Source organism: Nyctibius grandis, chromosome 2, assembly GCF_013368605.1.
Source record: "Nyctibius grandis isolate bNycGra1 chromosome 2, bNycGra1.pri, whole genome shotgun sequence".
Classification (NCBI taxonomy): Eukaryota; Metazoa; Chordata; class Aves; order Nyctibiiformes; family Nyctibiidae; genus Nyctibius; species Nyctibius grandis.
The window spans coordinates 105,766,017-105,789,857 of NC_090659.1; the positions used below are offsets into that span (position 1 = coordinate 105,766,017).

At 38.5% G+C, this 23,841-nt stretch overlaps 1 protein-coding gene across 6 annotated transcripts in view; it reads right to left on the reverse strand.

The window, feature by feature from the left end:
* Window positions 1–1,381: 1,381 nt before the first annotated feature.
* Window positions 1,382–23,841, reverse strand: part of SGCG (sarcoglycan gamma) — a 180,088-nt gene continuing 157,628 nt past the window's right edge. For 5 of the 6 annotated variants that reach the window (XM_068425434.1, XM_068425433.1, XM_068425436.1 and 2 more), the window contains 2 exons: window positions 6,770–6,941; window positions 1,382–5,176 (listed from right to left, as the gene is read on the reverse strand). In XM_068425434.1, the coding sequence (XP_068281535.1) occupies window positions 5,003–5,176; window positions 6,770–6,941 (346 nt within the window). In that variant the 3' untranslated portion in view covers window positions 1,382–5,002. The remainder of the gene's footprint in view (window positions 5,177–6,769; window positions 6,942–23,841) is intronic. The other variant, XM_068425439.1, reaches the window with a different exon arrangement.

Here is a 23,841-nt window from a genome sequence, read left to right on the forward strand (position 1 = left end):
TCTTCTTTTTTTATTTGCTTAACTCACTGTAACAGCTAGCCTAAATAAAGAGCCCTTATGAGATCAGGAAACCATATTGTGATAGAAACTGATTTCATAAGTGCCATTTAGTCCCTGTTAAAAAATAAATATATTAAAAAAAATGCTAAATTCATGCTTCCTTTTGGCTCAGCTGGGAGCCTTAGGAAATGCAGAATAACATATTTGTTCCGAAGTTGGGCATGGAAGCTCAGAACAGTTAGTATGGGATGATTCCTTAGTAAGGGTCTGTAGAAGTAAATGTTATCATGTGGGTTCCACAATATTTTGCTAGTCATTCTGCACATTACACAAGTTCACGTGAGAGAAAATGTCTTTTCAGCCAGGTATATGTCCTAGTTATCTTCCACAGGTACCAGTAACACGTCTAGAAAAAGCAGCTTCAGTAGTCTTGTCTGCCAGGATTATAGCTGTGCGGTTTAGCAAAGATCAGTGGTATAGGAAACTGATTTAACTGTTCATTTCTGTAGCTTTCATCTAAGGAATGGCACCTTTGTTACTATTTATCTTCTTGTGGAAGCTTTAAGAGGTATCCTCTCAAACAATGGCATTAGCACCTATTCTAAAAAGCACTGGTCACTTGCCTCAGCAATTAGTGACAAGACCATTTTTTTTTTTAAGGAAATAGATTTTTGTGTAGCAACTACCAAAAGAAAAAGAAATGGTTTGTTGTACAAAGAAATGCAGTTTTGCAATATTTGTACTCAAATCATCAAAGAAAGTTACTGTGGTAATTTGAAAACTAGGATTTAAGAACTATTATTATAAGGATTGCATTCACTTGGTACTTGGGTTGCTTTAAATGAGGCTTTAAAAAAATCTATTGTAATTACTCCAATTAAAGTAAAGGAGGGTAGTACCAACTTCGAGATTTCCTATTGCTGGATCTGAACACTTTGAGGATGGCTGGATTGGTATTGTGGAACACAGGTAGAAGTAATAGTTCAAAAATAATTAAACTTCACAGCCAAAGTAGATGTTTTCATTTGAAGAAGACGTACATTTTTGTCACATGGAGGTTTTTGTCAATGAGTTTTTCATCAAAACTGTATCTTTCCTTCGGTTTGCTTTCTGGATGATTAATTCAGTAGCACTGGCATAATTTTTTGCTTACTTTCACCTACTACAGATGAAGACAAGTTCTAGATGTGCAATGAAACCTAACTGTAAAGCATTTTCTAAATTCTGGAAAGTAAATTTTTTGTTGGGGCCAAGATTTTTGTTCATATTTTTACTTAATGTGCATTTCACATTCTTAGAGTCTTGGGAAGATAATTTTATTTTAAAAATGAAAACATTCATTTAAGCTGTGTTTCATTTGAACACAAAAGGAGAAGCAGACTTTTCAAAACGTATAAAGTTTATTAAAGGACTCAGTTTTCAGTTAATTCTTGCAATTTCCTTTTGCATAAAGCTATATAAAGATAGACAAACATCAATACTAAAGGACTGTGAAATGGAAACAAAGAGGGTTGTGTTTGGGCAATCACCAATAAAGTTTTACTACTGTTTTGATATTTTTACTTTTCCACTGTGTAACAATCCCAACCAGTTACAAGAACTGATATAAATAATTCTTTTTGCGGGAAAAAAATATGCCAACAATGCAGTTCACTATGCTGCGCAGTTTTTTCTTCTCCATTTGGATAACACTTCTGAAAATAAACTGGAGAAGTGTGTACTCTCACTTTCCTCTGCCATAATTTTCTGTTAATCTGTATCTATTTACTGAAGTTTGATTTAAGTAGAAACAATAATTTTGAAGTGTTAAAGAGAGATGGAAAGACATCCATATGGAGATATCAGAAACAATAATTTAGTGACATATGAACTATATTGAGATTAACAATTCAGATTATAGCATCAGCTGATTACACTGTGGTAATTTTAGCATAAACTTTGTTTCTCCACTAACCACAACTAAAAGAAAAAATCCCAAAAATGTTCTTCAGTGACAAGAAGTTGCCATCCATACTTTAAAAAACCTGCACAACTTCTGTAATGCAACTATATTTTCAATGTCAGTTTTGTAGCATAAGAAAAGAAGAATGAAGTTTAAACAATGAAAAGGTAATCTGGATGATGGCAGAGCTGAGGATACAGCAGAGCTGTTCATTTTTCTGTACTAATCAGGATCCGCCTGTGAACTGAGGGAAGTCCAAAAGGTTTATCTTCACAGAAGTCCAAAAGGTTTATCTTCACAAGAAAGGCAGTATTTATTGCAATGTCTAACTAACTGAGGTGCCATAATGCTTAGTAGTGTTACTAGCCAGGGAACTGCACCCTTATTTTCCTAGCTGTATACCACAGCTTTGTAAAAATGTTCATTAAAACAGAGCAACTTCAGTGCAAGAAGTTGCAACAGACGTGGCTTCCAAATAGCCAGTAGTTTAGGGCTTAGGTTACTCTTGTGATACATGGACGCCTGGATTCAATCCCTTGCTCTGTATTAACTGGCAAATCACATTTGAAAATGTGCCTCCAAAACAAAAGCTCAAAATGCATAACTGTAAATGCTATGTTTCCATTGCCAGCAGAGTAGGCAGATTGTAACTAAAGTGCTTATTTATAGTAACCTGCTAATATTTAGGGATTAGATGAGGTGAATGAGTAGTTTGGTACCGCATGGAAGTGGGCATATATTCCTTGATGTCAGAAACATAGGTATGATGACAATTCAAATGCTCTTGAAACTAGATAGTGGCTGAATTCTCTAAGGACTGAAGTCCTGGTTTTGCTGTTGTACTACATCTATAAAAGACTGTAGACACTACAGCCCTCCACGTTACTTGTAGCAGCAGTTTTTAGGTATCTGGCACATGCAATGGAATTTGCTGTTCTTTATTTTAATACTCATACTTTCTATACAATAAATAAGCTAAGTCTGCTCATAATTTGGTTTGCAAAAGCTTGCACATAGAGCTGGAACCACCTAAACTGACTTTAAAGGAATGCTGAAGACAGGTTTCTGTTAAAGCCTGCCTCAGCTGAGGGCTTAGTTGTAGACATAGGTATAGTTAAGAGATACAGAGAGAGATAGTTGAAAGATGATAGAGATAGGTAGTTGAGAGAGAGAGTTGTGGAGTAGAGAGATCTGTTCCTCTCTTTAGCGCCAACAGCCCTGGACTCACTCCTGAAGGTAGAGAAGCCCAGGAAAAGGGAATTTCAAAAACAGCAGCTGTGTGGCTTCCTACTTCTCCCTTAGGCAGTATGTTTGCAATCAGAGCACTCTCCAAATAACATGGGAGACCTTGATTCACTTGCCTCCTTTTCCTGAAGGGACCCAAAAGATCAGCTTAAGCACATCTCCTACTTTTCCTATTGAAGCTTTTAGTTTGCACTAATTGCTGAGGGCTCCACCCTGCTACTGAAGGGTAATTTCAGTACTGTGCACTAGACTTGTCGGATAAATTACAAAGGCAGCCCTTGAGGCAGGGACTACCAAGGGCTTTGCCTCAATAATAGTGATTAACTGGGGACTCTTTCTCAACTCAGTCTTTTGTGGGTATCTGGGATCATAACTGAGTGTGGGATTTCTTTGCCTGTCCACAAGAGCTGAAGTAGCAAGTTTAAAAAACAGCGTAGTGTTAATCATTCTTTTGTTCTGATTCTCCTGCTTTAAGGGTGGTTCTTATCTCTAAAGGATGGACATTCTGTGGTTTAATAATGATTATGGGTTAAATCTTTCTGTAAATAGATACCAAGGCACTATGTGATAGCACTCCTACCTGGGTAATAATACAATCAAATGTATACAAAACAGCATCAAAGGAGTTAAAAAACAACGAGGTTTAAACAACAGACTATTAAATACAAATCCTGCTACCCAGAGGTGTGCAAACAATTTATTTGTATTCAGTGCAACACTGTACACGGGAATAGGTCTGCAGTTGTGTTTCTCTACAAGGTCAAAAAATGGTTTGTCAACTCTGGTGAGCATTTACTTTGTATCCAAAGTCCTGATGTAAAAAATAATAAAGAGTAGTTTTACTCTCTCCATTTGTGATGGAGTCCCACTCTGATAGGATCAGAAATTTAAGTCAACAACTGCAGATGGAAATGAAATAGTGAATCCTGTGGGCTGCAAAAAAGGAATTTTTTTCCCACCACCCAAACAGTTCCTTGTGTCAGACAATCTGGAGCCACATTAAGGATTTTTTACTTTTTACTAGTCCAGCTGGCAGAGCAAATTGCCTTGTTGAATTAGCATATCCTAAAATATAAAAGAGTTTAAATGAGTACAATGGTACAAGCAGTACAACAAACTATTGCTATTATAAAATATACTAACATATTTCTCTGTTGTATAGTGAACAGATTTGAGACACAGGCAGGTGTAAATGACTCCTGGAGCTTTTTGTATTAGTTATTTTCATATGAATCTCCGTAATAAGCAAATCAGCATGTATGTTGCCAAATTAAATAGAAAGCTATTAGCAAATAGCTTTTACACAGAACTTATACAAATACCACATTTTTCGTATCCTGTTATTGCAAGAACAAAATTGCATAGACCATTTGCTGGCACTTTCTGAATTCCCCAAATAATGCAAATAGTTCAAGTAGTTCCCTCAATTTAGTTTCACCCCCTAATGCAGTAAGTGTTTATGTGTAGTGAGAGGAAAAGAAACATGGAGCTCAAAAATATTAACAATGACATAATCATCTGACTGAATAATAGTTCAGCAAGGAAACATATTCCCTATATTTTTTTTAATGCTCTCAGTAAGGCTGTTTTCAAAGTGTTACTGACAGAACATATAATTTGATTCAAGTCATTCTTCTGAAGTTGAAATGTCATTTGTGCTCTTCTTCCCCTTTCACCCTGTAGTCCAGAATTGTAGATACAGATTTATTTCCTAAACTGAAGTACTCTGTTTTTAAAATTCTGCTTTTGGTGATGCTCTTTAGCAATAACATAAAACTCAGACTAGTGAGGGGGTGTGCGGCCTTTTCTGGTGCCTCACTGGCAAACACGGCTGTATTCTTGGCAAGTGGAGCCCACGCCGGCCACTGACAAGTAGAGCTTTCCGTCTGGACACACACAGATTTCGTAAAGCCCCTGAGAAATACCGGATTCACCCTTTGTACCCTCAGGCAATTTGGGCAGTCGCACAGTTTCAGCATCGAGCAAAAGCTGCATGGGAGAAAGCAGGGCAAATGGGCTCGTTAAGAGATAATAATGCAATAACATGCCATAAAACAACCTGACTTTGTCTAGGCAGTCGTTTAAGAATAGCTTTCTACCCAGACTTGTTACACAGAAAGCTGCTCTCAGGCCTAGGCTCTTGGCAGACACTGGAACATGGGAGAAGGATAAGCTGGTGCCCGTCCTCCTCAGCAGAGACCCCATGAAGTTCAACAAGGCCAAGTGCAAGGTCCTGCACCTAGGTTGGGGCAATCCCAAACATGGATACAGGCTGGGTGATGAGTGGATTGAGAGCAGTCCTTCCGAGAAGGACTTGGGGGTATTGGTAGATGAAAAACTGAGTATGAGCCAGCAATGTGCGCTCACAGCCCAGAAAACCAATTGTATATCCTGGGCTGCATCTAAAGCAGCGTGGCCAGCAGGTCAAGGGAGGTGATTCTGCCCCTCTACTCCACTCTTGTGAGACCCCACCTGCAGTACTGCGTCCAGCTCTGGGGACCCCAACATAAGAAGGACATGGAGCTGTTGGAGCGAGTCCAGAGGAGGGCCATGAAGACGATGAGAAGGCTGGAGCACCTCTCCTATGAAGACAGGCTGAGAGAGTTGGGGCTGTTCAGCCTGGAGAAGAGAAGGCTCCAGGGAGACCTTATAGCAGCCTTCCAGTACCTGAAGGGGGCCTACAGGAAAGCGGGAGAGGGACATTTTACAAGGACAAGTAATGTCAGGACAAGGGGGGATGGTTTTAAACTGAAAGAGGGTAGATTTAGATTAGATATTAGGAAGAAGTTCTTTACTGAGAGGGTAGTGAGACACTGGAACAGGTTGCCCAGAGAAGCTGTGGATGCCCCCTCCCTGGCAGTGTTCAAGGCCAGGCTGGATGGGGCTTTGAGCAACCTGGTCTAGTGAAAGGTGTCCCGGTCCATGGCAGGGGGGTTGGAACTAGATGATCTTTAAGGTCCCTTCCAACCCAAGCCATTCTATGATTCTGTGATAAGAGATGGGGCCCCTGCCTGTACACTGATTAGTGGGGCATGGGTGCTGCTGCTGCCACTGGACCCAGGTCTGTCCTGGCCTGAGTGCTGAAGCCTCGCAGCCATGCCAGCTGGTTAAGGATGGACATACAGTCTGGTCTGGAGTTCCTCTGTGGAAGAACTGGCACTGTACAACCTCGCAGAGGGGATAAACAGGCTGCTGCATGTTGCATGCGTTGCTGATGGGGCAGCTCTTAATGATGTCTGCAGAGCTTCACTCCTTAATTTATCAACTCTGGGGCTGAGTGTCTACCTCTGGCCAAGGACCCCACTGGGGTGCCTGGGGATCACCGTGCTGGTGGGGAGCTGAGTGCTATCAGGATTTTATTAGAAAGCATTTCTCCAAGCTAATACAACATTATGTCAATTGGCAGTATTATTTAATCTGATCCATAAGTAAAAGTCTTATTGGCACCATTAATTTTAATATCTTGTCTCCTAAAACCTAAGGAATTAAATTAACAGAACTTGAAAAAAGACTTGAAGTTATTAGTTATATTCAGACAGCAAGACCGACCATAGTTATGGAAACAGAAGGGCTTGTACTCACCACACCATCACTGCTGTGTAGTTTGATATCCATTTGGGAAAGAGCTTCAATATTCCCAGCTTGTGCTTTGATATTAATTCCTCGTGGTGCATCCATGCTCAAAGATCGAGTTGGTGATTCCAGCCTGAAAGCAGGAGCAGGAAATCTGACAGTAGAACATTCTCGTATGTTCCTTTATTTTTGAAAAATAAGTAAACTTTTGAACAAGAACTTGAAAGATCTTGCCTGAAGTTATATAAAAGATGCAGTTTCTTTGTTCTTCAAGCAGACTTGAAAAAGGTAGATATTTTAAAACACCAAAGTATCCCAAATGAAAAATATACATGAATTCATAACACAAATGCAAGGTATTATTTCAGAGATAACTTCAGATTATTTCAGTATAATGGTATTTGTTCTTTAAAACTGAAACCCATTTTTGCACTCTTTAGTTTGAATTAATTTTCATTTTTTACATAATAAGATATTGAAATTAATACAATTAGTGCAGTCTGAAAGTTTTTTAATCAACAAGAGTTCTTACACTGTTATCAGTCAGACCAAGATTTCACTCAGTTTGTGTGTGTGTTGTTTAATTAGATGGCATCTGAAACTTAAAACCCAGTAACTTAATTTGAAATTAAAATTATGCAATATAAGAGAAAGTTGCAAACCCTACAGTGCCACAAGATGGCAGGAAGGTACCGTGTTAGCTGAGTAATCACCTCGTAGGGTCAGCTGTGCAGGATTAATGATTTTTATTTTCCAAAGAGATGAGGCTTTGTTTCTTCAGAATTTTGGTATCATTTCCACAATAAGTAGCAGGGACAGAAGTACTAATTAAAAACCATGAGAAGGAAAGAAAAAATCCAAGCTCAGCATAAGCTAGTGATTGTGTTGCTTCTTTTGACCATTACCTAGAACTGCTTCGTCTGGAGTCACTGGGAACACCACAGGATCAGAGTTGATACCTACTGGTTTTTGTTCCTGAATATTGGCTCACCCTTCCTGATGACACCAGACTGAATTTTACACTATCAGCCAAAATTAAACAGATGAATATTAAGGCTAGAGAAAATGAATCAACTGGTGGTCCCAGTTTACTTTACATCCATGTTACCTTCTCTATTCTGTACGTTCCCTGGACACATATAAAATAACGTGGGCTTCATCCATACTGCAGAACTCAGACATGCGTCCCTGTTCCCAGGTCTGCATGTGCTCACCCACTGTGTCTTCTGCAAATTTGGGAGGGGTGTGTGTTGTGTGTCCACACATATGTGCACGCACTCCCAGCAGATGCTGTGTTGGCTCCACGCGTGCCAACAGCTGCCGATCTGGGTGAGTGGAGCACTGCGCCCCAGCAGGTCCTTTAGTAGGTATGCGTCAGGTAGTGAGTCTAGATGCTGACTGCCAATCACTGCTTGTGTGAAACTTCAGTTGTAGAGTTTCGAAGAAGCTAAATCCAGCTGATATCTTAAAACCTAAACCCATGATATCTGAGCACAGTCAAGCACAGTCACTGAAACTTCACTTTTTATACCCAAATCTGAAAATAACTCAGGCAATATTGGCTTATCACTGATGGCCAGAGGTAGCAGAAGATTCTATCTTCTTTGATCGTCAAAGGTCCCTTCCAACCCAAACCATTCTATGACACTGTTTCTATGATCTGCCTCTCCTCAACATCTCCTTGGTTAGTCACCTTCAATTAGTTTAAACTCCAGATGGACAATTTAAAATCCTAACAATGGGTAACTGCATCATGGTTCCATATTAGGACCATATGCACAAAATAGTTTGATGCCTTACCCCATGATTCTCAGATGGCACAAACTTCTGTCATGAGCATGCTGAGTACAAGGGCACAAGTATGAGCCTGTTCTGCATCAGACATCTAATATAGTACTAGTAATCTTTATTAAGCAATGTTTGTGATTTAACAACTTATTCTATGGCTTTTTGCTTTAGATCCTTAGATTTACACTTTTATGAAATGGGAAATCAGTTTTTCCCTGAGTGATTTACATGGGAGGTCTGCTTCATGGGAATATTTTTCAATGCATGTTTGTATGCATTATGTAATGAAACATTAATCAAAGTTTGTATTTTCAATATTTAAAATTTAATATATTTTCATAAAGCAGTGTCGAGGTAGTTGAATATAACTGTTGCCATAGTTTGTTTTAGCAAAAAGCTATAAACATTGAAACAGCTCATGGTTTTTTTTTGTAAAGTATTTCGCCTAGGTAAGTATTCCACATGTAGGCATAAATTTTTATTTTTAAGTTCTATTGACTATAATAAGAAGGCAGATTGGGACAGATTTTTGAAGAGCATATCAGACCTGAAGTTTGAAAAGCAATCAAACACTGCAGAAATATTTCTTACTTTCTAGCAAAATTAATGCTACAGACTTTGGAAGCATTTACAGATTTATGATATGACTTACATATAATTTAAATTACATGGCAGAATTACATTTGCTATATTAATCACAATCCTAAATTTCTGATGTTTATACAGGTCCTATTTCTAAATTAACTAAGGGTGGATTTACCTAATTAAGTCAGTCATTGGAGCTTCCTGGCAATGGAAACTGCAGTGAAGCTTAAGCAGTGATTTTAAAGCCTTCTGGAACTATTATGTGTGAGATTTTAGCAGAGGCAACATTCAGTAACACTAATGATGTATTTCTTCACACAGCATTCAAAGGTTCAGGGGCTCAAGTCCAGATGTACTAAAACGCAAACAGGCACCTAGTGTAGAAATGATGTGACTGAGTTGAACCTTGGCTTTGAATGTCCCTTCTTAGTCCCCACTTGGTCCTGAAGACACATGACTTCCTCAGCCCCCTAAACATTGACCTTAAAGTCACCTAAAATTCTTCAGTGGTCCTGGCCCCGAGGCACTTCCACTTTGTCACTGGTGGGCAGGTTTGGACATCTCCCGTATGCATAAGGGTGTGGGGACCACAGAGTTCCCCTAGCAGAAGAGCTGACTGATGGCAACACTTGTATGAACTCAGGATGTCTCAGAAAGATATGAATAGAGCACTGCAATCATCAACACTGGTGGTGTTTTAAACAGACATTTATAAAGCAAAATGGGCTTTTTTTTTACATCAGTGACCAGTGGATCTACTTAAAACACATGATGGGAGGAAGTTGCTCTGCACTGCGAATGATTTGGGTCAGTCAGAAGGAAGATACATGACTGTGTGCAGGTAATGGCTGATAAGAACGTTTCAAGATCTATACCCTAGGCAATAAATGGAGGGAAGGAGTAGACTGGGCTGAGCAAAACATTGATGTGCACCCCTCAGAAGTCTTGGCAAAACAAGAATTTGGTTTGCGTGCAAATCCTGGAGGGTGCTTGCAGACTCAAGAGGACAGAAGTTGATTGTCTTAGAGTTTTTAGTCATTTTATAGTGTTTGTTTGAATTCTGGCAGTAGAATGATGAGGGAATATATTGTTACCAGTCACTTTATCTTTTTTTTTTTAATTACACGCATATAAATTACATTTAACAGAATGGAGTGAGGATCTTTATCATCTAGAGGAATTAATCTATGTAATGTGCTGTCCTAAATGAGACATCTGTCACAGCCTATATCTCATTTGGAAAGATGGATTCTGTACTTACAAGTAGCTTCTAGGTACTGTGGTAGTTGCCAGGGGTCTATTAGCAAATGATGTGGTGCAAGAGGAATTGATCGGGATGGCACAACATTTGATGCCAAGGAGCTTACACCCCCATTATATGTGTTCTGAGTAGTATTCTGGACTAGCTGTTTCGTGACCCCGATGACTGGACACCCAGAAAGGTTGGAGCACGTTAGGCATTCTCCAGGAGAGCAGAGCTTTCAGGTGAATTTAATCCAAATGTCATCCTGTTCATGTAGCCCAAACAGTTCCATAATGAGAACCAAGATGTGGGGAGCTCAGGCAGTTGGGCCATTTCCCTCAAAAGCCCGGTCCAAATATTAAGTAAAACACTCATGTAGACATATCCACGGAATGTGAAGCAATGGAAACCATATCTAGGCCCACTTGCAGAGTAGGTGTTTTGCCTTGCTTTCCTTCTCCCTGCAGCCACCTGGAGGTTTGTTGGCAAAGTGCAGGGAAACTGCACAGTGTCAGCTAAGGAAAGGCAGGGAAGGGTGGGGGAGTAAGTGGTCCCTGCTAATATTTCATAGCTCTGTCATCTGGATATTGGTCCTCCAGCAGTCCATTGCAACTAAAGAAACTGATTACAAGGAAGATAATATTTTTATCCGTGTCTTCTTACTTGTTGGTAAGATAGTTCCAGAAGTTGACTATACTGTCTTAGCTGTCTGCCAAAGAAATTTGGTGCTGAGGTGTGCAGAATAGTTCATGAAGGACTGTGTGAACGTCTTCTGAGGGAACATGGACAGCATCCAGGCTCTGGATCTGAAACCATCCCAACCTAAAGGCTTGGAGATTGTCACCTTTTCCTATAAGCACATTGCTAAGTCGTGGAAATACCACATCACCAGAAATTGCTCAGTTGGCTGTTTAGGGAGGATGTGAGGGGAGTGACAGCCTGCTGCGGCTGTGGTAAAGAAACCGCTGATATTGCCTGTGCATGCTTCTTTCATCCTGTTCTCGCAGGAGACAGAAGGCTACCTTGCTGATCTTACAAGTACCACAATGCATTAGAAAGCTGTTTCAGTACTGCAGAAAGAGTACCACAGTCTTCTGGAGCCCAAGCTTCCTACTGCAGTGTGGAGCTGCTTGACTCTTAGAGCAGGAAAGAGGAACCAGCTTGCTCTTGTGAATTTGGGGAATAGTTTATTCCTTGCTTCTGGCCACTTCTTGTCCTTTCCATCTTATGAGTCAGCATCTCACCTGAATTCAACAGGGACAGAATTCCTCGGGATGACTTTAGATAAAGGTTCCCCACATGTATGCATTCCTCCCAGCACCAACCTGAGGAAGACCAGGGTTACTGTAAGTGGACTGGACAGATAGATGGACACTGCCTCTAAAATTGTGGTGTGCCCATACATACATACAGCTCATGCCTTTATTTATTTCCCCCCTTGCTTTTCGGTTAAAATAGCCTGATCAATTTTACCATACAGAGGAGATTTTATGAAATGTAAACCTGGCACTAAAGTGTTAAAGATATGGTAAAGAATTTAGCAGTGTATAGTGTATTAAGTATTTGAGTTAAATATGTTCTTGTATCAGTAAAAGAGAAGCACCTATGTATTTTAGCCCTGACTCAGCTTTAATTAAAAAAAAGGGCCCTTGTACATAGGAGAAAATAAAATGTCAAATATACTGGACTTGATTTATTTTACTTGATATCAGATTATTTCACAGCAGTATGTTAGTTTAGATCATTAATAAGACATTGGTCTGGTGTTCACCTATATGGTGGGGTGTTTTTTGTGAAGCCCTTTTAAACACGAGGTGGATCCAGGCAGAACCTAAATGCTGGCTAGTTCGTAATCCCTTTTCATTAAACGTTTTTCACAAACCTTTCTGGTATTGATTTTTGTGAGAGTTCATAAAATATACTAATCCATCACTTCCACTTCTCTACTATGCTCAGTCTTCCTCCCGTAGTGCTTTAGTATAATTAAAATAAAAGGATCTATGCAAAAAGGCCAAATAAATCTCTATATTAAGGTTTGATTTAAGAAGAAAGTCATATGAGGGGGCAGAAGACAGTGAAAGATCCCTAATCCCTTTCTTTCTGCCATTTAATCTTTGTAGGACTGAAGATGCCGCTTCACACGCTTGTTCCTAGGCATTTATACGGAGCATGCATGGGATATATAGTATTAGAAAAAAGATTGAAGAATATGAAGAAAAAAGAGGAGATATAGAAAATATAACTCAGAAGAGCTTGCACTGGAATGGTACTTGCTCAATGGGAGGGTATTTGCATATTGTTCTTGTTTCCCTTGAACTTCCATGAAGATGCTAAAATCAAACCTGATGACCTCATAAGGATGTCTCCCACTCTTCTTTTCTGAGTACACAGCTCTTTGACCCACCTCTCAGTAAACAATCTCCATGACTTCTCAGAGTTGGAAAACTTTTTAAAAAATTGAAAGTGCTTTGACTAAACTGCTCCAAAGCCAAATAAAGCCATTACAGTGAGTTCAATAAGGTTGTCAGTTATGGCACTGAAGATCTGATCCTGCAAGCCTGCATTCCTGTGAAAGTAGGCCCTGTGCAACTCTGCCTGTGCATATGTACTTCCAAGACTAGGCTCAACTTTTTCTGAGATTATGAAGATATGTAACTTTTCATCCCTACTTTATTTTCTTGAGAGAAACAAGAGTTAGGAGAGCAATGGCTACAGGTCTTATTACAGTCTATAAAGACACAGAAGCACTGACGTTGCATAGGGGACAGGCTGTGAAAATGGGTCACAGAGCATCAGATGCTGTTGGCACATAACCAAACAGCTTTTTCACATCGTTAAGTAAGGAAGAAACCCTCCTATGCCTCTGGCGTGCAGAAGGAGTCTTGCCATGAATGCCTGCTCTTGAGTTCAAGTCTGACTTTGGAAATGTGAAAGGCGAACAGAAATCAAATTAGACAGTGATTGGAGATCATGGAGCAGAGGAAGAATAGAAAAGGTAAGAAATGGCGTAAGAAAAAACCATGAGGAAAAAAGAGGGAAAAGGAGAATTGTTAACCTGCCAAAGAACTAATGTCTTGAAAGTCAAAAAAGCAACCTAGAGGATTCTGTGGGCTTAATTGGCCTTGGTTCTCTGTAGGTGTCTGCTTTCAGCTCTGCTTTTTGAATGCGTGTTAACCTTTAAAAGGCAATAGGAGTATATTGGCTTTTTCATTAGTCTGAAAGCAGTCTAATTCACTGGCAATGCAGCCAGACATGGTACAAGAGCAAACCATAGCCAGAGTATGCACTGGTTTCACAGAAAAAAGAGATTGTCAGCATTTATTTATGGTCCAATATATGGAGTATCAAACCATATTCTCTCTTTATGAAGAGGCTGGATTCCTGTTGACACAAGCTGAGCAAAGTTAAGCTGGAGTTGTAGAGGTGGATCGTGAGCAGCAGGCACACACTAATGCTGGCTGCCAGTTCCCACCCATATTCACTTATCTCCCAGCAGCTTGCTGTTTTGAGGTCAGGCAAGTGGGAGAGTGATCAGGATGTAGCAAGAAGAATATGATTACCCAAATCTATGGATCTTGGTGTTCTGCCTTGTGGCTTTTAGTTGTTTGCCAGCAGGTCCAAAGGCAAAGAAGGACAAAAAACCAGGACTGAGATCTCAGTCTCAGTATATGCCTCATTTCTGTTTTATTTTGTAAAATTATTTTCTTTGGAATGGCTCCTAAAATTACATCTTCTTGCAAACAGGACGGATGAGTTTCACAGCATTTTCCAATAACGATGTATATCTTAAGAACACGGAAGTATTAGTATTCAACAGTAAACTCTGATAGCTCTTACTGAATGTCAAAAAATACAAAATACTAATGACTCATTAAATCTTCTTCCCTGATCAGTTTCTGCACAGTAATGGAAACATAGCAGTTACTTAGCCAAGCCTTGGCACAAAATTCTGATCTGACATAACTACGGTAAATCTTTCAAACGCTGACTGATTTTTCTTTCTAAAATGTCCCATTTTGCATCACACATAATGAATTTCTTCATTCAGAGGTGGAATAATTGCTTCCTACCAGGATGATGCTGTCTTCCATATTTCTTCCATTCACTTTGATACTCTAAGTCTGAGCTTCACTGAGTTAAACTAAATGAACTATGATGAAAAAAAATTGACTGAAAAACAGCATCAATTTTCCCCTGTCAAGTCCATTAGTTGGTCAATGGTTATATAACATCATCCCAATTTTTGTAGCTTAGTTCAAAGAAACCATTTTCCAAGGGTTATTGCTTCTGGGAGTTGCCTGCACACAATAGGACACATATTCTGTTTCAGTAAGACTAATGTCAGTATCTACAGCTCCCTTACACTGAATCCTGAGTTAGTCTATTATTTATGCAACAATAAAATGTAATATGCAAAGCAGTACATTTTTAATAAATCAAAATTAAATAACAATTATTTAAAATGAAAAAAGAACTTTTTTTGCAGTTTCTTCCAAGTGCATCTGGCTATTTCATTGCAGATAAATTTACAGGAAAACTTAGAGTAGCACCAGATACAGCTCAATATTAGAACTGTACTTTCAACTTAAGTATGCCAAGGCTAATACCTCTCCAAAATAAAGTTACTGTGCCAGTAATAAAAAAGATCACCAGCATCTTGTGAAAATACAGAAAAGTTGACTGATAATATCAGAAGAAAATACCGTACGATTGAATTCAGAGAAACATACTATGAGGGTGTCTGTTTAGAAGCAAGTGCACATACATAGGAACTGCATTAAAGAAAAATTATCTGGCTGGAATGAAGCAGCTGTACATAAAGCACCTCACTTTTCTAGTAATTCTGAAGCTTTTTAAAAAATCTTCAGTGGAACTCTGTTGCAATTTAGAGACTATAAAATAACAGAGCAATTTGTTGTAATTTGATTTTAAAAGTCACTTTTTTCTTGACTCTCTTCTGCTTATTGCTTAAACGCATTAATGTAAATGTCATTTTGGAAGGTCTATCATTTTGTCTCCAATCACTTGGGAAAGTCTCAAAATATGCTGGGCTTTGCTGGCAGTTTGTAACATCTCTGACCTCTAAAAATTAGACACAAATGCATATTATAATCCACTGAAACATTCCAAACACTTCAATAACAGCAGAGCTACTCTGAAATAATTACACGAGGATGTAGTAGGCTCTGCTTTTTCTGGTAGCCTTCTTTCTTGGGACAATAATGTTCTTTACATTTACATACATATATATCATATACTGACAGTCCTAATGTATGAAGCACTAGAAGTTGTTAAAAGAGGGCTACTAATAGCTGTACAGGACTTTTGTATGGCGTGTATAATATTGCTACGGGATTCTTTCTTTTAAAAAAATAATTCCTTTTGGAAAATAAAAATAAGATTAAGTCAATTATTTTTGTCTGGTATCGACAAGGTGTAAAGTGTTTATAATGTATGATTACTGAGCTTAAAAAATAAACTCTCAAATCTGTAATGGATTCTGTATGATCGAGGAAAACAATATCTTTTTAAAAGCTGCTGTTACTTTTATAGCTAGATTTTTAGGAGGGCACAAAACTTACTAGATTCCTCTCCCAGATGTCTGTGTTTGTAAGGGCCAGGAGTACTTCATTACTCGACCACTTCAGGGGTGAGTTCTCAACTCTGGCGGGGAAAAAAAGACCATTGAACCACCTTCCTATTTCCCTTTCTGCCAACTCTCAGGAAGTAGCTGTCATCATACATGACACAGCTGGGCTTATTGTGCTTGACTGGAATGAAGAGGAGCCACAGCGAAATGACAAAATCCCATTGATAACAATGGAGTCAATATTTCGTGAAGAACCATGTGGTGGTGGAATGGAGAAACCGAGAAGTAAGATCACAAATAATCACTAGGCTCAACTAAGCATAGCCACCTATAGGGAATGCATTTTCTAAAGCTAAAACAATCATATAATGACCTCATAGAATCTTGAGCAGCTGCAGTAATGGATTCTTTGACACTTTGTGTGTTTCACATTAGAAAATCATTGGATAGAAATAAAATAATAATTAATCAGATTCTATGGATAAATTCATTTGTCCATAGATAAATTTATCCTTTTATCCATGAGTCTATATTTAAATGATTTTATCCATGGACTTACTACAATCTTACAACTCAAACAGCTTGGATATGGAGTCTCTGCTGAACCAGGGTGCCTAAATTATAAGTATTGCAACATCAGAGCTGAAGGACCCAAGAAACCAAAATGGATTGTGTTCCTCCAATGACTTCTTTGTTAAGAACTCTGTGAAAGAAAAGCACAAACAATATAAGATTGTTTCATCCTCTCTATGCTTCAGGCTGTGGGCAATCTGATGATCCAAGATTATAAGAAAAGAGAGATTGTGCTGTTTCCCTGATACAAATTTGCAGATTTGTAAGCTTTAAGAAAGAAGTAAATTACAGGAAGACATACAGAAAATCAGAAAAACCCTCAGGACAAGAATTGCTGGAGTCAATGGAACAATTGTAGAAAATAATAAATATATATGTAAATACAAGCATGGGAGGCTGACACAGAATTATTAAGATTAGTATAAAAAAGAAGTCTGAATTTGACGCAGAAGATATGCAGAAAGTTTTGAAGAAAGAAGAGATTCAGAAAATTGATAGCAATGAAAACATTGACTGTATTTTGAAATTCTTCAAGTCTTTAGTGAGTACAGGACAACCATGGATTTTTACCAACTTAGAAAGAAAAGACACTTATTTTAGGTAAATATGATGGTGTCATGACTTTCCTGAAAAGATAAAGTTCTAGCATGGCCAGGGTCTCCAAGCTAATTATTAGTGTGGAAGGACTCATTATTCCGTGCCTGATATTAAACAAGAGTCAGTAATTGGCAGCATTTGCTAATCCTAGTTACAAGGTTATATAAACTCTGATTAACAATTTAGATGGAATATAGGGTTACAAGTGGAAAAGCTTTATTCTGGGATTTGAACATTTCCCAGCACAGTGTGTGGCCTTGTTTCTTATGATGAATTTTCATTACTTCAGAGCTTAACGGAACATGGCATAGTCGATAAGCACACGGTTCCTCTAAACAAATGTAGTAGCCTATAGTAAGGAGTATAGGTAATCCCCCGTGCACCCTTCAAACTGAATAGAGAGAAACAGGCACTGCGAGGGCATAATTAATCTGATCTATTTTACATGTCTCTGTTAGGATAAAATGTAACATGCCCTAACAGTATATGTTGCCTTCCAGAAAGAGGTGATGAGATCTGATATAGATAGATGTCTAAATGAGTTGAATCAATTCCACCTGAACTATGTGCCTGAGCAGTTGCAAACCCCTGGGGCCATGCTCCAGGTATATTAGACTCTCTGAAAATGAATCCGTGTGGGTGGTTTGTGGGAGGAACCCTTCCCACTTCAGAGAATGAATGAATGAATGAATTGTGAATGAGTGTTTCTGCTTGCAGTGAGAGGGCAGTTCTAAATCTGGATGAGCATCTGAGATGCATCTGCTTATTCTGGGCACACAGAGGTCCTCTGGGTTTGGATTCTTTTATATGAATGCAGACTGAATATGTAAGAGCTGAATGGTAACCCCAAGTATGTGCTGAATTATCCGCTGAATCACACACAGGAACAATGAAGAAAACATTTAGGATCAGCTAAAGTGTTAGGCAGATACAGGTGAGGGTTTTTTTCTTTGTTTTTGTTTTTTAACCCTACTCCATATGTATAGGAAGTGTGGTTGATTTTTAAATAAATAATTCTATTGGGTTTTTTTTTTTTTTAGCTTATCTTGTCTTATGCTAAAAATGATCAAGGATAAAGGGCATATCCCTGAGGCACTGCAGTCCTTTTGGGTGGCATTCCTAAATGTTGGGAGCATTTGCTGATCTTGAAGATGTCAGCTGGTATGTTCTTCAGCACATTTTCCTTTCCTTTAATTTAAATAAAAAATTTCTCATCATATTTTTATTTCTTAGAATAGTCTATGTTCCACATTTGTTCTGTATTTGTGTTCTAAATCTGAAATGAGTGGCAACAGATGATTTCAGTAAAGCTCACTTACAAGATTCTGGATTCAAGGGAATTGTTCAGCATAAGCACAGCAGGCACCAACACTGCTTATGGCTTAGGGGTGATCTCTGTGCACAAGCACAATTACAAAGGCAGATTTGAGTAAAGGATGTTTCCAGTTCCCAAGGTTTTGGTTAACAGAACTTATTTTATGTAAGCAATATAAAAGAAATGTTCAAAGTTTTAGGACAAATGCACGTACATGTTCTCTTCAGAAGAGAATAAAACAGTGCCCAGTTTTAATGGTACTTTGAAAAGACTATAAAAGTAATTTTAAAAAATCTATTAGCCTATTCAAAAACATAGCAGATATGATTATTACAGTGTAATTATTTGTTTACTAGTTCTCCATCCATCTTAAATATTGAGGTGTTTTTGCCTGTTTGTTCACTGTCACTCAATGCAGAGTTGTTGAAGGAATGAGTATCAGAATATCTAAATATCAGAACTGAGATATGATTAAAATAGAAGCTTCTCTCAAGACTGACAGTTGTGAGTGGTAAGCAGAGCTAATTCAAAAGAGGTCTCTGTGATGACCTCAATTTTTATGATGTGCTCACTCTCCAGGTAATTAAAAACGGCCAAGGCGCCACTGAATGTGATTGAATCTGGCACATCACAGATGTTTCCAGCATGGCTATCTTTTTCAAATGGCTTTAATGATACTATAAAATAACTTATTGTATTATAAAATTTTACTCTCTTATAATAACACTATTTGCATCACTGTTGTAAAAGACCTGGTTAGTATTTTCATTATGTGTATTTTCATAAAATTATCTTCCAGGCTGAAATTTGCCATGCTTTTCTTTTATATATCTCAAGCAAATTTTTCTTTAATATGCAGCAGCATAGAAAGATTTCAAGTAACTGAAATTCTTCAGGACATGCTGTTCATAGTGTCCATTTGTTCTGCGTGAAAAGAAACACTCAAGTGAAGAAGCCTTTCCTGACAAGCAGGTCATACCCTTTCCCTCTTGCAATTCTTTAGTTCAGTGGCTGAACATGCCACACTCTCTTCAGGTTCCTCACAACTGAAAGATCACAACTGCACACACAGGCTGAGGGAGAGGGCGAAGAGTGTGAGTAGTGACTGTGCACATGTACAGTATCTCTTGGAAGAATTACTCTTATCAGGAAATGCTTTCCTTTTTTCCTCCAGCGTTTGCCACATGCACATCCTTATGGTGGGTGACTCCTGTTTCATGGCTCCCCCCCAGCTTCCTTGATATACGTGCAGACAGGTATGTAGGTGAAAAATAACGTAAGGGATGCTCTACCCAGCTCAACGTTACATCTTAGACTAGTGAGAGCACAACCACAGACTTACAAATAGAGCTCCAGGTGGTCATCTGCAAGGTGTCTATAACTGCAACAATCATTAAGGAAGTTCTCACGGTAGCTTGCGCTCCAGTGGAGTACACTGTAGTCACTGATGACAAGTTCACTTTAGCAATCTCACCGAGCAGTCTGACATTGTCAGTTATCCAGTTCAACAATGTAGGTGTAGAAATCATTACACCTTTGGTCTTCGCACTACTGGCATAAGCAGCCATGGAAAACATGTAAACGACTGTCCCATACAAGCAGCAGAAACAACTCTTACTGATTTTAATGTGTTAAGTGAGATCTCTGAAAAACTGAGGCTTTAGGAAGAACATCAGCCACCTGACTGCCTTAAGTGAAAGTCAGTTATGACAGTGGGCAGAAACCTGGTGTGTGTTCTCAGGGAGACCTTACCTGGCAAAAAGGCCACTAACATCAGTGCATGGATTTCCTCCCCTGCTGTTACTGAGGCATCTATCTATCACTCACTGGTTTCAGAGGCCAGCAGTCCTTCAAAACAGGAAATGTGTTGTAGGTGCTCAGGAGAGCAGCTATGACTGCCAACACATCTGCTGCTCACTAGGAGACCTGAGGCTCTGCTCCCACTGGTCACCAAATGTCCCTCCTACCTCAAGAGGGAAACATCTGTGAGAGCAGGACAGAGTCCCTCTGCGGACTCAGGATTACAGACGAGAGGATGATCTAATCAGCAGAGGTAAGTCTATCTCCTAAGTTCATATGGTCCATATGTACAATGATATATATGCCCTGCAGGTGAAGCACTATAGCTTGTAAACTAAATTGCAACGAACATGATTTTGCAAGAATATGGGTGCACACAAATAGCTAGTTAACGCAAGACAGAGAAAACAGATTGTACTTGGAAAATGCTTTTCACTTTAGGATTAATATTTTCAAGTAAAATCACTGCTTAAAAGAAGACCAGATATGAAGTAGTACCCAAGCCTTTGCTAATAAGGTATTTTAAAACATCTGAGTCAGAAATGCTTCTGAAAAGGTCATAAACATGATATCCTGTATCATCCGATCCTAAACTATGCCTTTTAACAGATTTGAGTCCATTAGATGAATGGAAAGAAATTCTTCAAGCTTCCAAAAGAAGTATTTGATGGTGTTCTTAGTTAACCTGAATGCAGTAAAGTATATGAATGCAAATTTATATCTAGCAAATTAATGCCAGGGCTCATAAAATTACATTGCAGGAGAAATATCTCACTAGTCAGGGAACAGAGATGCTTTACAAATACTGAATCATAGACTTACTTTTCCGTTACGTAATTCATTCTCTTCTGACTAACTAGGCTTTTGATTTGCATAATGATTGTAAAAAACCCACTGTACTTCAATTAGTCAGATGGTATTTTTAGGCAATTAGCATGTAAGCATTAGTATTACAAATATGATTAAGCAATAATTTAGTAAATGTTTTTACCCTGGCTGGCTTCTATACATCTTTTTCTAGATTGCCTTCGTAATTCTTACTCATATGACCATAAAACCACACAACTTCAGTTTCCAGCCCTTCTCTCTGTCTTATTACACTGTTTAACCCCAGCAAATACTTCAAGTGCAAAAGGAAATCATATTACCAATGGGGAATGGAAAGGATAAAAGTAAGCCTTCATAAAGAATCAGAGAGAAGCAGAAGCCGTAAGAAAAGTGGAGTTATTGGATGCCACAGAACAGAAGTAAAAATTAAAGGGGACATTTATTCTGAATATATAGATAGGGAAGTCTATGAGCAGTCCACCAGTACAGTAATTTACCTTAACCAAATACCTAGAATATGTATAATCATGCTCTCAAATTATCAATATTCTATAACATGTAAGTCACAAGCTAGTAAATATGTATTTTTATGCTTTTAAGCATTGCACATGGGTATTTCATTAAAATATGAAGCAATGCTTCTTAAATCACATATTTAAAGTTTTAGTGAATGTCAATATTATACATGTGTTTAAAATACATCTGTTTCCCTGGGAAATATTGAAATATTTTCAGAATATACCCATAAGCTGTTAAAAATACCCATATTCAGAAAACATTATATACATATTTATAATTATACTCTGACAGAAGTTGACTCTCTGGAACAGTGACATCATTGCTGCTACAGTGCTTTTCAAATCCAGGAAGGGCGGAATGATATGGGTCACTTTTGAACTTGGATGTAAACCCTCAATTGAAGAACTGGCAAAATACCACAAAGTGGCTATACTAAGTGATTTCCCACAGGATTTGTGCTCAGAAGCACTCCTGCACCTGAAAGCTGTGTATGCACTTGACTATATCAGGCAACTGAATTGCAGAGAGAAGTAGGAGTCCAGATGCTTTTCTGTCCTCACTAATTACAATTGGCTAATTTTAACCAGGTACCTCCTCAGTGGTGTTTGTCTGGGGAGGATATTTCCTGGATATATACAAATCTTCCCATTGACTGTAAACATGCCATTGAGATGTTTGTTGGACACTTATTGAACGTGAGACCCTGTTTTTAGGTCTCTACTAGGTCCTAAAGTCTTAACAAATTTTGTAAATGGAAACTAGGTACCTTATTTAGATATAAGAGCTCCAGAAAAGGAATTAAAAAGTAGACAATGTTATTTTAAACCTAGGAAAGCTTCAGTTTTGAAATGTAGATTTTGTTGTTATAATTCTTCCTACCAGTTGGAAGTAAATGCAAGCACATCTCTTCTTCTTTACAGGTGAGTCATGAACTCAATCTGTTAGACTGAAAAGGACTTGATATGTTTCCTTCAAATTACAGAATGAAAAGACAGTTACTGACCACAGTATAATTGCATTGCTCTGTCTCCATTACTTAGCTATAAAAAGATATGTTCTAACACACTTATCTCTCTGTTTCGAGAAAAGAAGTCTATCTTTAAATTTGGCACTTGGACACGGAAGCCAGCAGAATGTGTAATTCAGAAGGCCCTTTGTGTCAGCTTTGTTTGCGATCCTGCCCTAGATCTGAATGACAGAGAATGAATGTGGCCTCTGTTCATATGACACAAACTGAAAAGTTATGAGCATTGACAGCTTTCCAGTAAGCTCCTTGAAACATGCAACTACATTTGAAGTGGACAGGTTTTCTTGAAGCACTATCCCCTATATTTAATGCTGCATACTGTGGCACTTTATATCACATTCATCCAGCATATCACATTCACATGGCCCAGCACAACCACTGAAGGAAAAATAGAGGAAAAATAGCAGAAGATCAATAGATGGTGAAAGCCTGGAGATAAGGCTTGAGGTGAGCAAATAGGTTATATTACTTATAACTTGGTACTCACTACCTTCATCTGGAAAGGACGCATATTCAAATTTAAAATAGAAAAGTAATACTTAAAACTGCATTTTAAATTTTCATATTGAAGTATTTTTCAGTAGGTAGATTACTGTATTTAACAATGTGGAATGAAACAGAATATTTATAAAACATTACAAAATTGCCATTCGTTGGTAAACTTGTCTGAGCTCCTTCACAACCAAATGCATGAATTTTGTTTACATCGACATTTAAGATTACCCTTGAAAGCAACCTTTTTCCAGCATAAGCTTTGTAAATTGCTCTTCTCTGCCTACATCTTAACTTCGCATCTGCACTGCAGACAAATGCATTTGTTTCTTGATCCTCCCCAGAAGCCCTCCATGGTATCATCGCCACCTCTGCTTTCAGAAGTGACATTGATTGTGGGTGGTAAAGACGGCAAAAAATAATTAAAAGAATGAGGCATTTTGAACTGCTCTGGGTAAGGGCCTGCCAGGACATGAGTGCTGTGCACATGGCACAGCTTCATGCCCTGATATTCAGCATTTTTCTTAGGGTTAAGCTAACTTGTTTTCTAGAGCAGGTGTTTAGCAGCTCTGGATTTATGTCACATATCACAGAATCAGAGAATCAACTAGGTTAGAAGAGACCTCTGGGATCATCAAGTCCAACCTTTGACCTAACACCACTGTGTCAACTAGACCATGGCACTAAGTGCCACATCCAGTCTTTTCTTAAACACCTCCAGGGA